Genomic DNA, 17830 nt, shown 5'->3' on the forward strand with positions numbered 1-17830 from the left:
TGTAACAGTGAAGCCTGTGCCTTCTAGCCCATGACCTAGGTACCTACAGGGAACCCGGAATGGGGCCTGGATGAATGGCCAGCACAATGTTACTCAGAATGTGGACCACAGACAGGTAGCGGCAGCATCACCTAAAAGCTTATCAGAAATACAGATTCTCAGGCCCCAGCTCTGCTGAACTATAATCTCTGGGTAGGACCCAGGAATCTGTGCCTTAATAAGCCCTCCAGAAGATCCCTATGCATGTGAAATTTGAGAAGACCTGTCATAAACCAACATCTCCCCTCTCTCTCATCCCTGTCAGAAAGGAACTTCTTCATAGAATGCCCTACTTTCAATGCCATGACTTTTTAATCTTCCTTTTTGAACTGTGTTCCCACCAGGCCCCTGGTATCACTCTCCCCAGCTAAGGTGATCTAGAGCTGCCTTTGCTTACTCAGCCTCACAGCTGCCAGTTTCCTCCTTCTTGAGACTTTCTTTTCTGGGCTTCTATAACAACAAAGGCCACTGGCATTCCTCTGTCCTTTAGTTGCCTCTGCTGTTCCTCTCCTCACTGTGCACATGCTCTATAGGCCACTCAGTCACTGTCCATGTGCCAAAGACTCCCAGATGACATCCCCATCCTTGACAGCAATTCTAAGTCCTAGATCCGAATATCAATGTCCTGCTTAGACATCTCACATGGACCCAACCAGCCTCTCCCCTCAACCTAGCTTTTATGTCTGCTTGTGTCACTAAAAATCACCTTGCTAGTACTGTGATAAGCTGTCCAGGGTGCCAAGTCACAAACCCTGGGTACCAGTCAAGATAGAGACAGCTTTACATTGGCCTGAATGAATACTGGGATCCTGAAAAAATGGGCGGAAAAAGAACACATTATAAAGGTTACAAGTGGAAGTTACTGCCTATGCCAGGAGCTGGCAAACTTATTCTGTAAAAGGCCAAACAGTATTTTAGGCTTTGTGAGCCACAGAAGCTCTTTATCGCAAACCACTTGCTTATGGCATTTTCTGAATTCAAATATTTACGAAAAGGTACATTTCTTAAGACAAAAAAAAAAACCCAAAAAACCAAAAAACAAAACCCCACAAACGTTAGCCTCTCTCCTATCACAACAAATTCCAAAAGCCGCCTAACTCTGCCCAGATTTTCTTTGTAACCGGTTGCAACTAAGCTGTCGTCAATGGACCAACTACTGAGTACATGAAAACTACTATTTTTTAAATTGTACTTAGCGAAAACCCGTTGTTTTTATCCAATAGCAGGAAAATGCCTCTATTCCAGAAGAAGCTCAACAGTAGCAAGACCTGAGTTGATACTGTGGTCCCACTACTTGGACAATTTATCATTTCCCACCAGTTTCTTCATTTATAAAACAAGTAGAGAAATAGTGCCCATACCTGAGTTTTTAAAAACCTTTAAATGAGAAAATCCATGCAAACTGCTTAGCGCAATGCCTGGCACACTATAAGCCCTCAATATATGTTAGTCATTATTATTGTTAAAACAAAGTGTATGGTCTTTTGTGTAAAATCACAAATATTAGACTTAAATATCTTACTTGTAAGTTATATTAAATCCAGTCAAATTATAAGCAGCATCACTAAAAAAATGCAGCAGGGCATAACCTGATGTGGCAACAACCTCGGGGACAGTCTCATTGCCGTCTCTCTCGGGAACGATGAGGCCGCTGAAATGAAAACACATTTCTTTTAAAGGGAAGCACAATCGCAGAAATATCACATGGTGGCAGACACAAATTCAAAGATGGAATTCATCCTTCTAATTTAAAAAGCCACTTCCAGGAAGGGGGAAATTTCTGTGATAAATGTGTAATAAATGTATGGTGCTATCTTATTAGTTCTAGATCCTCTGAGGAACAGTTCTGAATCTTTTGCTAGGCTATCTTTTATTCTAGATTATATTTCTATTGAGATTTGAAATCAATGGTGCTATTATTTTTTTAAATAAAATTTTTCATAATGCTTCTCTGAAAAACTGAGTAAACCTCTAACAATCACAGAAAGCAACAAACTTTGAGTTGATGAATGCTGAATATACACTATTGAAAGACAAAAAGTAAAAATATAAATAAGCTCAATAAACAAACATCCATAATGTCAACACTTATTAGCCTGATCTATTTTCTTTGCCTAACTGATATCATATTACACCTTATATTCTATTTTACAAATATTACACCATAAGCATTTCCTATGTCACTAAAAGTTCCCTCAGAGCTTTTAGGATCTCACTCAGAGCCCAGCACACAATAGTATTTGTTGGGGGCATGGAGAGGGAAAAAATTGCTAAGTTAAAGGGTCTAAATGATGGCTTTAAGGCTCTTGATCCATAATACCAATTTGCTTTCCAAAAGAAATATGCCAATTTAAAATCCCATCAGTAAAAAAAGGCCCATCTTGCCTTACTCTACGACCAAGAAGAATTTCCAGTCCTATTTTAGCTTATCTAATTTAATGTGAAAAGTATTTTTTAATTGTGATTTTGAATTTCTTTTATAATCCTAAGGTTAATCATTTTTCCTATGTTTATTTATCTTCTGCATTTCTTCTTATGCTCACATCTTTAGACTAATTATTGATGCACTATCATCATCACCAACACAATCACCTCATTCTGTAAAAGCCTAACTCTTTACCAGGCCCTGTGCAGTCTGCTCCACATACAACGCCATCCCATGAACAGATATCTATCTCATCTATTACTTACTTCCCTTCACTCATTCGACCCCAGCCACATTGGCCTCTTTGCTTTCTGAGGGCACACATCAGGTAAACTCCCACCTCAGGACCTATAACAATCTTAAAAGCTCATTCACTATGACCTAGAATCCTATTTATTTGTAGAAGAAACACTTGCTCATGTGCACAAAGACAAACATACAAAAATCCTCACTGCAGCACCACCCAGTACAGCAACAAGTTGAAAAACACCTAAATGCTTATCCACAGTAAGTTGGTTGAATGAATCATGACATATCTGCAGGTCTGCAGGACTAACAAGGAGGCCATTAGGCATTCTGATAAGCAGAGGAAAAAAACAAGCTGCAAAAGAGTAGGCCTAAAAGTGAGATCCTAAAAGCTCTGAGGGAACTTTAAGTGACATAGGAAATGCTTATGGTGTAATATCTGTAAAAGAGAATATAAGATGTAATATGATACCGGGTGAAGAAAATACATCAAAATGCTAATAAATGTACATTTGCATGTATTTACATAAGTGCATATAAAAAAATGACTGAAAGAATACACAAGCAGTGTATGAGGTGGAGGAGGGGCCAGGATTTTCATTCAATGAGAGTTTAATATGAAGACAGAACTTTAGGAACCCTAGGACTCTGAAGGTGCTCCAGGGGTTACAAAACAGTGAAGCATTTTCTACTATATAATCAACTAGCAAATATTTACTAAGCCCTTACTACCTGTGAGTCATGTTTCTAGGTACCAGGAACACAACAGTGAAGTTGTTCCTGCCCTCACAAAGTTCATGTTAGAAAAACAACAAATAAGAATAGATACGCACACACTGTGTCCCCAATGTGTATATATAATGCCAGGCAGAGATAAAAACTATAAAGGGAAAGAGAACAAAGTAAAAGAACAAAAAGGTGCTACTTTAGAAAGAACAGTTAGAAAAGGTGTCTCTTGCAAGAGATGACATTTGATCAGAGACCTAACTGAAGGTTTCAACCATCATCATGCTTTCATCAGTTTTATACACCAGAACCCCTTGAAATGCTGAAAGGGTAAGTAAAAACAGGGCCACCTAGAAATGGCTATGTCAAAAGCAACTTTCACATAAAGAAATCCTAGCACAGAAAAGAACTGGGAGTTTCAGTCACACGTGGGAGACTGTGCACTCTGTTATGAGCTTCAGGATCAGAGATATGCACTCTGATCCTTGCTCCCCATGCCTGGGCACATCACTGACATCTCTGAGCCTCAGTTTCCTCAAATGCACAATAAGAGAAATCCTATCTACCTCACAGTGATATGAGAATCAAACTGCTAAAGCACGTGAAGTGCTTAAACAATGGCCTACACCAGGAGGAGCTCATTAAGTGGTGGCTAATGGTATTTCTTATTTATATGGTGGGGACACTTCAGTGTAGAAGATGAATGGGAGAATGGGTAGAAGGAAAAGAATGGAGTCACAGCAGGGGTGAAAGGGCCATCTGTACTAGATGACCACAATGCCAGAGAGAGGGGATCAGCTTTCCCACTGTCAGAGGAGCTTATGTGTTTGCTTTTTATTTCAAAAACTTGAAATTGTGACACCTTTGGAATGTGCTGTTTTCTCCCAGTGTAAAAATAAAACAACTGGTTTATGACAAAAATAAACTATTACAAAGTAAATGAACACAAACACAGCCTCAACCCAGAGTGCAAGGCAATGGAAAATGTGTGGGCGTGACATTCAACTGTCAACCTGAGCTACCTCCCACCTCCCTATCCCTTGCCCCTAAGTAAAGAGATAAATGCAGGCATAGCTTAGACTGCAATAGTTGTTCAACTTGAGCAAATTAAGAACTGCCTGCTTTGGGGTTCTTCATCTTATATTTTAAACACAGTTTCTAACTGTTTAGAATTATTTTTGAAAATCGCTGAACTAAAATAATTTCTTAATTCCCCATAACTGTCCCAGACAGACATGGGCTCTCTGAAAATACCTCGGGCTCCTCAGTTTGACACACCTGTCTCCTTACAAGACCATTCGCTGCTCCAGGGCAGGGAGATATGGAAGGACAGTAAGACAGATCTGGAAAGTTGCAGGTAGAAGCCCAGCAAAGGCAGAGGCAGGCAAGGTCTATACTTCTGACTGGCAAAGGAGGGTCCAAGAACATAAGAGATGTGCCTGCTTTTGATGGCTTTCTCAAACTGTGCCATGGTCTGACCAAGGTTTTAACTGCGTGCTGGATAGACTGACTCCTACTTTCACAAGACTTCCTAACAGCTCTTCCTCACAGTCTAAACAACTGCCTATTAACATATGACTTTCTAAAAATAAAAGTCTAAAAAGAGAGGAAAACTATTCTCACTGCCCCATCACTACTACCACCTCTGCATTTCCCTACCAACAGGTCCTAGCTGAACAGCTGCTCCACAAAGGTGCTATATTTATGCATTTGTTGAACTGAATGCACCACAAAATCATAAAGCTGTAGAACTAGAAAAGACTTGCTCCAGTGGTTCTCAAATTTGTCTAGTAATAGAACTCTGTTTATTAAACAAATTTTACTCAGAACTTCAATATATAAAAGATAAATGTGATCAACTAGTTTGAAATCAAATTAAACTTCACAGTCTGCAGTACACCCAGAGAAAATATAGTTCAATACCTTCATTTTAGGTTTTAGAAGCTGAAGACTTGAGACTTGAATTACCTGTTCAAGTTCACACACAGTCTAGGGCTGAACTCAGATTAAAAGTCTACGTCTTCTGAATCCTGTGTGGTTCTTCTTTTCTTTATTGGCTGAACTACCTGCTGCCAGGTTCTCTCTACTCTGGGCCCCCAGCACGTCACCAGTGGGTTGATTCCTCCATCCAAAGTCCTCCTGACCCAATAGCACTCCTCAGCTCCCCATCTGTGACAGTGCCCCATGGCCTAAACAATGGTTTTCAAATTGTTCTGCATATCAATGCTTTAGAGGTTTTTGTGTTTCAGATAAATTTCGATTTTAAAACAAATATTTTTCTTACTATAATTTTAGAAAATTCATACTCGAATTATTACATCATAAATTAAATTTAAACATAATCAGTGGATTCATTTCTACTATCAGTTGACCAATTTTTTTATAGAAACCTAAAAATTCTCCTGTTACATGTACATATACTTTGGCTTCTCTTAAAAGTCATTAATTAGAACAATTATATATAGCCTTCTGCTTGTTTTGTTGTTGCTGTAGATTCATAAGTCTGCTCATTAAATGCCCAGTCCAGGTGAACCACAGGGTTATGCACACTTGCTTGGTTGGTGTTCCCAAAGGGCTACTGGCAAGCAAATTCAAAGTGCCTGGGCACATAACAGAGACTCCATGAATTTGGATTAACGATCTAGTATCAATTGAACCCCAAACAAGTCCTATCATGGTAACATTATACTATAGGTAGTTTTTGTGCTTATGTTAAAGTTTGAGGTGCCTTTGCATATAATACAAAGTATGCTTCAAATTCTGGCATAAAGATATACATGTCCAACACTTAGCCAATGGTATTTTAATGCTTAGCATGGCCTATCCATCCTGTTCTCTGGCCCTGGTTCTTAATTCAAAGATATGTTAACAGACTTCTAAGCCAAAGGGAGGGGAGAACTACAAGGGCACATCAGTTCCCTGGTCTCCTTTGTCCTTTGGCAACTTGTATACAGTTTACTCTCTGTTACCTTCTCACCCACATTAGCCAGACTAGCCCCAGGTGAGAAATACAAAAAATATTTGTTGAATTGATTTCTTTTTAAAGTGAGAAAAATAAAATGTTCAAAGGAAAGAAATCTAGAAAGTCGGTTGCAAATGAAAAACTGACAACTATGGCTCCCCAAGGAAATGTGTGTTTTAAAATAATATTTAAAAAAATATTTAAAAATATTTTTAAAATATATTATTTTATAAATCCTCTATCACGTAAAAGGAAGAAAAATAGGATGGCCTTGAATTCTCATGTGGTCAAAAAGATAATAAACAACACAGCTACTTATTGTTAATAAAAACTAAAATTCCAAAACAATTCAGAACACCCCATACATTTAGTGTTAAGCTCTTTTGTTTAATTACTAATATGAAATATACCTGTTGAAAAAAAATCAAAATAATAACTGTATAGTTCTTCATTCTCCTCATTCACGGGTAACCACCGCTCATTTTGTGTATTCTTCCAAAAAGTTTCCATATTAAAACATACACATAAACACACACACACACACACACACACACACACACACACACACAATATCTGAATTCAACAAATAACTTCTGAGGGCCTATGCAATGAGGAACACAAGATCTAGATGAATGTGGTTCTTAATTTAAATTTTTCATAAAAATATTATTGTTCAATATATTATTTACAAAACATTTTAAAATGTAAACTTCACCACCACAATGAGAAGCAGGTAAACTTGATATTACTATCACAATTTTATACCACAAGAAACTAACAAGAGAGGTCAAGTACTCTGCCCAGAAACTTACCCAGTAGCTACAGGAAACCAAGTCGGGCCTAGTACACAAGTGATCAGACTCCAAAACTAGTACAGCTCCCATGAAATAAATGTCTTAAGTGACAATAAAGGTGAGTTCAGTAAGAATGCAATCTAGGAGATTCATCTGAATTCAGAAATCACATAACGATTACCTAATACTTATATGACTGAGCTTACCTAAAGGCAGCAACAAGTGGTGCATAAATTGAGTCCCCATCATAAACATACAAATGGTCCCAACTACACTCTGTAGCAAAATGATTGAAACGAAGTCTCATTACTCTATTTGGCCTGAAAAAAAACAATAAAAAAAGTATTTTATAATAACCATTATAACTATCGAACATTTGAAAAAATATATAGATTTTTAAAGATTTTACAGGGATAAGAATTTTAGCAAACAGTATTCATTTGTCAAAGATTTACTTAGTACTTATTATATGCAAGAGACCACCGAATATGCAATAGTAAACAAAATAGACATGGTCTATGCCTCTTTGGGCCTTACAGCAGCCATTCTTTAACAGTCTCTGAACCAACCCATTAACCTTACATTTCAGTACTTCCTTATTCAACTTAAGATTCCACACTAGATCATTTAACAACACACCTGCCAATTCTTTAAACTGGCCTGCCCCTCTGCCTTTTCATGGAACTACCTGGCAAAAGCCCTGGTCTAGATGAAACCAGTTATCTGCTCTGGCTTAGACTGAATCCAAAGAAAACTAAGCCATGCCAGAGAAAGTCATACCATTGGGTAGGCTGGTTCCAGTATCAGTTACTGCTCACCAACTTCAAGTGGTACTTTAATTCTGCCAGCAGTCCTACTACAAACTCTCTCTTCCCCTCTCTGCAATTGCTCAACAACTCAATTACTATTTATAACCATTCAGTCCCACCTCCCTGTTTATGTTCGGCATCCAGACAAAAATCCTTCAAAGTACCATTTTCCAAAATAGATAACACCTACCTACTCCTCCTTCCACCTCTCAAATATTTAACATCTCTCTCTCATCTAGAACTTCTACACCCACATTTAAATCTCCTTAAGTATCACATATTTTACAAAAATACAACAAAACATAAAAAGCTTCAAATCCCAGCACTCTCTCCTTCCAGCTATTACCCACCCTATCCCTTTCTCCTCTTAATAGAGTGAAATGTACAGAAGACTTTGTTTTCTCCATTTCCTCCTATCCCGCTAACCCCTTCACTCTATACCTGGCTTCAGCCCAAATACTCCACTTAAAAAGCTCCTAGTAAGAGCAACACCATTTATTTCCTGGTGATACCTAATTATATGTCTCTGGCCTAGACTTTTCCTCTACTTCACACTTATTTGTCTAACATCTCTAAGCAAACAACTAAATACATAAACAAGTTAACTCGGAGATGAGTACTGTGAAGAAATTAAAGGAATGTGATATGGTGTACAACAGGTGTAGGGGAATGCCCCAGAAAGCTTTGGAGATTAGAATGATGAGGGATAAGCCATGTGAGAAGCTTGGTGACAACGCTTCAGGCAGAGGGAATGGCATGGTCTCGAAGTTTTAGGGAGAAAGAAGTTGATGTGTCAGAGCAATATGAAGAAAATCAACATGAAACACAGCAAACAGAGGGAACCACATGAGATAAGAAGTAGTAGGCAAGAGGCAAAAGCAAAAATCTGGAGGCCAATTTCAAGGCCATTACAGGGGCCCAGGAAAGTGAGGATGGTGGTTCTTAACAATAATTGTAGGGATGAATATGAAAAGGACAATGTAGATGGATTTGGGAGATATTCTAGAGGGAAAACTGACAGAACTTACTGACAGGCTAAACGTGGGAATAAGAGAAAGGAGAGATTAAAGTTCTCTGCTTAGGCTGAGGAGGAGCAACCACTGAAAACACATTCAGAGCAACAATAGAGAAGGACATCAGACAGAAGTAAACTGGTAGAAAGGGCAAGGGCAGACTACTCTAAGAGCAGCAGTTCCCAAGGTGTGGTCCATAGAATGCCAGGGGCCCTCAGACCCTTTTGGAGGGGTCCAAGAGGTGAAAACTGTAGTCACAATAAAACTAAGCTATCATGTGCCTTTATCACCATGTTGGTAGTTACTAAGCTTTCAAGCGATAACTAGAGTTTTGGGAAATTTATATCTGTCCCCCAGATACAACTTCCCAATAATTAAAACTTCTGATGAGAATGATGGTGATATTAACTAATGTGATTTTTAAATACTATATAAAGAAATCTATCAATATTTGGTAGATCTGCATAATTCAGTGAACCAATATTTTCCAAGTGACCCATATATATCATGTTATAAAACCATGCATAGGTTAAAGATCCATTCAAAGTATAAGAAAACCAATGTATGTTAATTTAACAAGTTCCAAAAGTTCATTCACATTGTTCCAGATTCCGCACTGCAATTTATTTTTAAGAAATTACCACTTGTCAAGTTTTGGTATAGTATCAAAGAAGAAAATCCACAATTATTTAAAAGGTCTATTAAAATCTCCTCCCTTTTACTACTACAAATTCAAGTGAAGCCTAATTTTCTTCATACTTCACCCACAATACCATATTGTAACAAAGTGAATGCTGAAGAAAATATTATAATCCAGTTGTCTTCTATTAAGCCAGAGAAGAGATTTACAATGTAAAGCAATGCCATTCTTTTCACTAACTTTTTTTAAATACAGAGTTTCTTTTTTCAAAAAATATGTCATTTGTGCTAATACACAGTGGATTTATTATTCTTGCGTTTAAATGGAATTAAATATTTCTTAGTTTTAAATTTTAATATGGTAAACACACACATAACTCACATAAACAAAACTATTTGGAATTCTAAAAATTCAAGAGTGTAAAGAGATCCTGAGAACAAAAAGCTTGAGAAACACTGCTTTAAAGGTTTTCTATGAAGGGAAGAAAAGAAGGCACCAGCTGAGGAGCAAAGGGGGCCCAGAGAAGGAGTTGTTTGGGCAATAATAGTTTTTCTGACTTTCCTGCCCACAGTAAAAATAGGTACTTAGAAAAATGACACAATTATAATTTTCTAATGCTTTAAATAAACCATTTAAAATACTCAACAGTTTACTACAACTGAAAATATACACATTTCTGATGTGTACATTCATTTGCAGCATTAAACCAACATGAAACTTTTTTAAGTAACAATGACAATTTAGAAAAATAAGAAAATCAAATTCACTTACAAAATAAAAAGTTATCAAGTAAAAATATTTTAAGTACTTTATGCTCAGACTATTAATTTTACTTGTAGGAAAAGAGTAATGCCACACTGAGGTCTATGCTGAAAAAAAATTAAATTAGCCATTACTACTTACTGTCCTTCAATGAGCCATGTGCACTTCGTTTTATATTTATAATTTCCAGGTCCATCTGTTACAAACCCAGAAGATCCAGTTAATCTGTAATTTAAAAAAATAATAAAACTTAAATCCATCAAAATATCTATATTATTATCTTTCTTAATTTTCAATACAATCCAACTTAAGTACAGTGAATACATTAAGGCATACTATTTAACCAGAAAAAAGGAACTGGATAGTTATGTTCAGATTATACAAATATAGATAAAACAAATATATACACTTAAGAAGATACAAATATACTGAAACCAACAGTAGTGAACAAAAAAAAAAACCTAAATCCTTCTGAGATGGGGAAATCATACTTTGTACCATAAAAATGGCCAAAGAATTTCTTAATATGAGTTGCTTTTTTAAAAATGAGATCACACAGTAACAGTTACAAGTTTTTAATACAATAACACTACAGACAGCATAACTGTGATGTGCAAGCACATTAAACCCCAACACACAACAGACCCATCAGAGCCATTTATCTGCGGCTTCAAAAGTGGCAAATCTACGGCACTCCGTGAGCAATGCACATCAGCATCTATCTTCCCACACTCATGCCAAGTCTGAAGTTTAGCAATATTTTTAGGTCTTGCCAATAGAATAGCATTTCTAGTATTTCATTAATGTTTTGACTGGTACTAACCCTAATGTTTGACTAACTTCTCATATGTTTTATTCATTTGCATTTCTTCCTTTGTGAATTAAGATTACATGTTCTTACAAATGGCCAACAAATATGTGAAAAGATGCTCAACGTCGCTAGCTATTAGGGAAATGCAAATCAAAACCACAATGAGATATCATCTCACACCTGTTAAAATAGCTTTAATCAACAGGACAAATAATAAAAGGATGCGGAGAAAAAGGAACCTGCATACACTGCTGGTGGGACTGCAAATTGGTACCACCACTATGGAAAACAGTATGAAGGTTCCTCAAAAAACCAAGAACTAATCTACCATGTGATTCAGCAATCCTTCTACTGGGTATTTACCACAGAGACTTGAAAACCCATATCCGAAAAGATATTTGCACACCGATGTTCATAGCAGCATTATTCACAGTGTCCAGGACATGAAAGCAACCAAAGTGTCCTATGATAGATGACTGGCTAAAGAAGCTGTGGTACATATATACAATCGAATATTATTCAGCCATAAGAAGAGAAGAAATACTGCCACTTGCAACAACATGGATGGACCTCGAGATAATCATGCTGTAAGCAAAATAAGCCAGACATAAAAAGTTGAAACTCACGTATCACTTTTATGTGGGATATAAACCTAAAAGCAACAAATGAGCAGGACAAACAGAGACTCATGGACATGGACTATAGGCTAGTGGTTACCAGAGGACTATAGACTAGTGGTTACTAGTAGGGTGGGGGAGGAGCGGGGAGATAGATGAGGTAAAAGTGGTCAAATATAGAGTTTAAGGGGAGGATGAAGTGGGTAAAGGGGATCAAACATATGGTAGCTGAAGGAAACTGGACTTTGGTAAACACACAGTAGAATATACAGATGTCAAATGATAATGTACACCTAAAAATTACATAATTGTATTAACCGATGTTACCTCAATAAACTTAATTAAATATTTCTTTAAAAAAAGATTCCATGTTCTTTGCTCACTTTGTAGCCAAGTTGTCTTTTACAAAGTAATGTTTAGGAGTTCTTTTTATGTTAAAGAGCACCCATTTGTATGTTAAATGTACAATAAATATATTTTCTCAGTTTACTTTTTTCTTTATACTTTGTGTCTAGTATGTTTTATTATATAGAAATTTTTATTGTTTAAGAAGAATGCTATTTCTTTCCTCACTGCTATTTCCAGATCATTTTTCCTTCCTCCTCCATTATCAGCAATGTCAGCCTCTCTGAAACAGATGTTCTCCTCTGGATCAGCCTCTTACTTTTTAAGATAACTACTGAGATCCCAGTTACTTCTTACCCACTGAAGACATTACCATCTAGTTCACTGCCTTCCATGCAACTAAATCAACATCCAAGATGTTCCATCCAAACCCAGGCTCTCCATTTCTTAATTTCACCATTAACAATCTTTCCCTCCACCGCACTTTAGTCACCCACTCCTCTAGGCCTTGCTATTACCAGTAATAGCACTACCACCACAATCTTCATTTTAGGCATCCTATATTTCCGACTACCATCTCTATCTCTCCAGTTCATTTAGCCTAGTGCCTCCTTTTTAGTGAGTCATCAGCCCCATAGGGACCTCTAATCCACTGAAATAACACTTCTTTACGTTCATCCCCCACCACCCACACATTTTTCCCCACTTACCTAGTTAGGATTTCATGGTCCATCACAATTATCATGCCCTGAAAAGCTCTTGATATCTTTTCCCTTCTGTCCCTCTGCTATACTTAATTGATACAAATATCTCCGTGTCTTAGTCCTCAACATCTATTCCATCCCAAAAATGCTAGTCTGAGCCAATCGTGATTTCCTATGCCCCTTTCCAATAAATGATTAGAAATGTGTATTAGTTAAAATTAGGTTCCAATGCAACTGACAGAAAAACCTAAGTAATAATGGCTTGAGATATAAAGTCCAAAGGTAAGCAATCCAGAGCACATAGGTATTGATTTCCATAATCATCAAGCACCAAATGTTCTTCTATCATGTTGCTCTGCCATCTTCAACATATGGCCTGCACTTCATACTCAAGATGGCAGCTCAAACTCTATCATTCTCACATTCTACTCAGCAGGGAGGAAGAAAAGAAAATGAAAGGCACATCCCCTCCAAGTCAAACATGAAAATTCAATGCACCCGTTAGGCAAAAGTTAAACATATCCAAATGTAGGGGCTGAGAAATGTAGCCATTATCCCAAATGACCATGTACCCACTGAGAACCAGGACTTTCTTGACTAGAGCAGAGGAGAAAGGCTATGAAGGGTCATTATTAGTCTCTGTCATAGCACATAGTCTAATACATAGATGTGAGAGGAAGTCTGATGGAAGGCTTTTAGGAAATATTTTCATTCTTAAAGACAGTGTGGTAGACAGAGAGATGCACCACCTAGATCTCCCTATTAAGAAAGGATCTGATGTCTGCTCCAGCAGGGAGTGTGGTCATCAGACAGCCACAAGCTGTCAGTTCCTTCAGGAGCCACCTTCCCAGGGCAGCCCATATCAAAGAGGTAACAAAGGCTGGGGCATTTCAATCCAGCATAAAACAACTATGACTGGCAATCCTTGCTCCAGAGCTCCCCTTGGTCAGGTCTGCACTGAAGCTCCACTTCTTCCTTTGCTCGGTTCTGCTTCCAGCCCATTCCTACTCCAGATGTTATAATCAACTTGTACCCCAAATTCCATTTCAGCAAATGCTTCCAAGAAACCCAAACTACAACAAACTCCAGAGAGACCATCCTTCTCCCTCTGGACTTTGCTATGGTTGGATTTTACAACTCGAAGTACTGTAGCCATCATGCTACAAACTGAACACAGATCCAACACCAAGGATGACAAACTAAAGGAAGGCAAAGGTCTCTGAAGATCAACAGCAACCAACCACAGAGACCACACATTTTATGGGTAAATTTCCCACTGGTTACTATGTGTGTATGTGTGCATGTATGCTCTTCCTTGATTTTTTTAGGCTCTCCTGGCTCAAAAAGCTTATGACGCTTGTTTTGCTCCTCAAAGTTTCTATGGGCTTCACATGGACATGCTCAAGTATTTGTAAAATAACATCATTTTAGAAAAGAAATAGGTCATTTTTATTTTAAGTATCTTTTTTTTTTACTTTTATTTACTATCTTTAAACATACACATGTATACAATTTTACAGCTAATGAATAAATATAATCACAGACAGGCTTTTTTTTTTTGTGCATGTGTGTGTCAACTAAAGGACAATTCTTTTTCTACTTATCTCCCAAGTACTCCAACCTCCTCCCACAAGATAAACATAACCACTAGCAAGCATTCTTAACTATTTTCCTTCATACTCATGAGCTCATGATATATGCATGGTTCTCTTAAAACATTTTTTGGTTACACAAATTAATTACTATACAAACTTTTCCGCATCTTCCTTTTCTTACTCAACAAAACTGTGGGACTCTCTCCAACAGCGGTTAGTCTAATTCATTCTTTTTCATGTAGCATAATATTCCAACCTATGGAGGTATTTTTATTTTCTGATTTTCTCTTTCTAACATTCATTTTATTTTCAGTTGGTTGGCATTATGTGCACTGCTGCAATAAATATCACCATACATATAGCCTTACTTGTGCTTTTATTTCCAAGAATAGAATCTTAGGAGGAGGATTACTGGGCCAAAAGAACTATGAATGTTAATTGTTAACCAGGATGCCAAGTTATCTTCCAAAAGGCTGTAACAATTTACATTTGTATCTGAAATATATGAAAATATACTATTGTCCACATCCCCTCTGTATTAGGTGTTCTTGTTTCTTTTTAATTTTACCAGTTTTTAATTTGAAATTCCCTATATCCTAGTGAATGGTCAACAAGTGGTTACTGAAAATTTAGAGAGGTTTGAAAGTAGAAAGCCAGAAATATCAACCTCAAGTTTCAGATCAAGTTTTACAGCAGCAGTCCCCAATCTTCTGGGCACCAGGGACCAGTGTTCCTATGAGAATCTAATGGCTGATGATCTGAGGTGGAGCTGAGGCTGTGATGCTGGCACTGGGAAGTGGCTGCAAATACAGACGAGGCTGCAAATACAAATGAAGCTTCCCTCGTTTGCCTGCCGATCACCTCCTGCTGTGCGGCCTGATTCCTAACAGGCCATGGCCCAGTACTGGGGACTCAGGGGTTGGGGACCCGTTTTATAGTATAATTAATGATATAGGTATGGACACTGGTACTGCCTGTGACCACTTCACCAGTAGTCACACAAAGGCATCAAATTGAAACATAAAGACATTTCAACAATATAACACCAGAAATACAAAGAATTAACTCCTTGCTATGACCAATTTCCCAATCTGAGAATATGTTGAGGGTAATTCTGAAGTGAAAATGAATACAAGAAAAATAGAGGAATCCTCCATAAGAGGCAGGTTGCAAAGACGTCATCTTATAACTATTTCTTTCAAATTTACTTGTATTATTACCAGATAATGTGACCTCTAAAATCTCAACTTTTCTCATTTGTTAAGATTTTCCTTATGAGAAATGTATACTGAAATCCCATACTATGACTGCTCCATTAATGACATTTCTAACATTATATTTACTTTATGTATTTAGCTATTTAGCCATATAAGCTTATAACTATTAGATATTCATAAATTATCCCTTTTATTATGATAATAATCCATATACTAGTTTGATGCTCAAATTAGAATTACTGATTCTTTTGTAGTTTTCCTGGACCTTACTTATCCAACTCTTTATTATTCATATTTCTTTAGCAAGTTGTCCTAAGTTTGTATCTTCTAAACAGGACATGGTTAGGTTTTGTTTCTTAACCTAGTCTGACCATTTTACTGGCACAACAGAATCTATTCACATTTAGTATAATGACTGCTATACTGATTTGATTCCTTCCAACTAAATTTTTAAATCAGCAATAATGAGGAGTAATTTATATACAATAAAAAGCAACCAAGTCTACGGCCATGCCACCACAAATGTGCCCAATCTCGTCTGATCTCAGAAGCTAAGCAGGGTCGGGCCTGGTTAGTACTTGGATAGGAGACCACCGAGGAAGACCAGGTGCTGTAGGTGTAAAAAATAAAAAAAAACCAACCACTTCAAGTGTACAATTTGATAACTTTTGTACAAACATGTTTAACTCCCCAAAGCAGTTGTCACCCTCAAAAGTTCCCTCACATGCCTTTGCAGGTACTCTCTCTAAGCACTAATCTTATTTCTATCATTATAGACCAGGTTAAGTGAACTTGATTAAACGTAATCACACAGAGATACTTTTCAATGGTTTGCTCCTTCCTATTCCTGAGTAGTAGTCTACCGTATGAATAACTTGTTTATCCATTCTCTTGTTGATGGACATTTGGATTATGTAGTTATAGGCTCTTATGAATGAAGCTCCTAAGCACACTTCTGTACAAGCCTTTGTGTGAACGTGTGTGGCCATTTTTCTTGGATAAATACATAAAAGTGGAATCATTAGATCTAGGTATAAATATGCACCTAAATTTTAAATAACTGTCAGGTTGTATTCTAAGTGGTTGTATCATCTCACACTTTGATCACCAAAGTATGAATCTTCTCTGCTCTCAGGTCTCCCAGTACTATCCACCCTCACCCGCTATGCCCCAGCCTCAAGCACAGGTTAAGAATCTGCCCAACCATTCAGCAAACCAAACCAATTCCTGTGGAAGTCAGGAAGATCTACTACATTCCATGGGACTCTAAGTGAATAGCTGTGGAAAGAAGAAATAAACCAGGAGAGAAATATATTTTCTTCCCATTACTAAATGCAGGTACTTTGCCTTCCCTCTAGTAACAATAGATAAACTGTCTAAGTCTATCTAAGATCACACCCTCTACCTGGGTCCAGAATTCTCAACTCTACTCAATCAAGGGCATCACCAGAACAAACTTAATTTTAACTCCCCACTCTACACTTTTTCTCTCTACTGGGTCAGCACAAGATGAGTTGTTGAATTCTCTTCTTAAAAAATAATCTCCATCTCATGTTCCTCTCAGGTTACTGCTTCTTTTCTCAGACATCAAAAATTTTAAGTATTATCTACTCTCACTGATAATACTCTCAGCTCCTAATTTCTTTTTTCGTGTTTTTTTTTTTATTTTCAATTACAACTGATATTCAGTATTATTTTATATTAGTTTCAGGTGTACAGTCACCTCCTAATTTCTTAACCCATTCCAGTTGGGCTTTAACCCTCACCCTTCCTGAAATCCTTCTGTTAAGATATACAAGGGTGAATTCTCAGATCCCTTCTTCAATCACTTTCCCACAGTATTTGAAATAGCTGACGACTCCTTCTTTCTTAAACACTTTCTTCACTTGTTTCCAAAATCCTCCACCATTCTGGATCCACAGGTAGCTTCTTCCTAGTCCTTTAAATCCACCAGTTTCTCTCAATCTCTAACAAAAGGAATGCCCCAGGGCTCCAATCTCAATCTGCTTCCCTAAATTCACTAGGTAGGTGATCTTGTACTGTCTCAAAGCTTTAAATACCGCCTACTTATATTACTAACAATGAAATTTTCATCTGTTATGTTTTCAGCAATAACACCATTCTC

General features: G+C 37.3%; 1 protein-coding gene and 1 pseudogene across 1 annotated transcript in view; one reads left to right on the top strand and one right to left on the bottom strand.

The window, feature by feature from the left end:
• The window catches only part of ATRN (attractin), a 144538-nt gene that overhangs the window by 97642 nt on the left and 29066 nt on the right, over positions 1 to 17830 (bottom strand). The window contains exons 2-4 of the mRNA XM_039863851.1: positions 10558 to 10641; positions 7399 to 7512; positions 1562 to 1690 (exon numbers count right to left, since the gene is read on the bottom strand). Coding sequence (XP_039719785.1) covers positions 1562 to 1690; positions 7399 to 7512; positions 10558 to 10641 — 327 coding nt within the window. The remainder of the gene's footprint in view (positions 1 to 1561; positions 1691 to 7398; positions 7513 to 10557; positions 10642 to 17830) is intronic.
• Positions 16206 to 16324, top strand: LOC120604196 (uncharacterized; annotated as a pseudogene).

Source organism: Pteropus medius, unplaced genomic scaffold (assembly GCF_902729225.1).
Source record: "Pteropus medius unplaced genomic scaffold, Ma_sr-lr_union100, whole genome shotgun sequence".
NCBI classification, from domain to species: Eukaryota; Metazoa; Chordata; class Mammalia; order Chiroptera; family Pteropodidae; genus Pteropus; species Pteropus medius.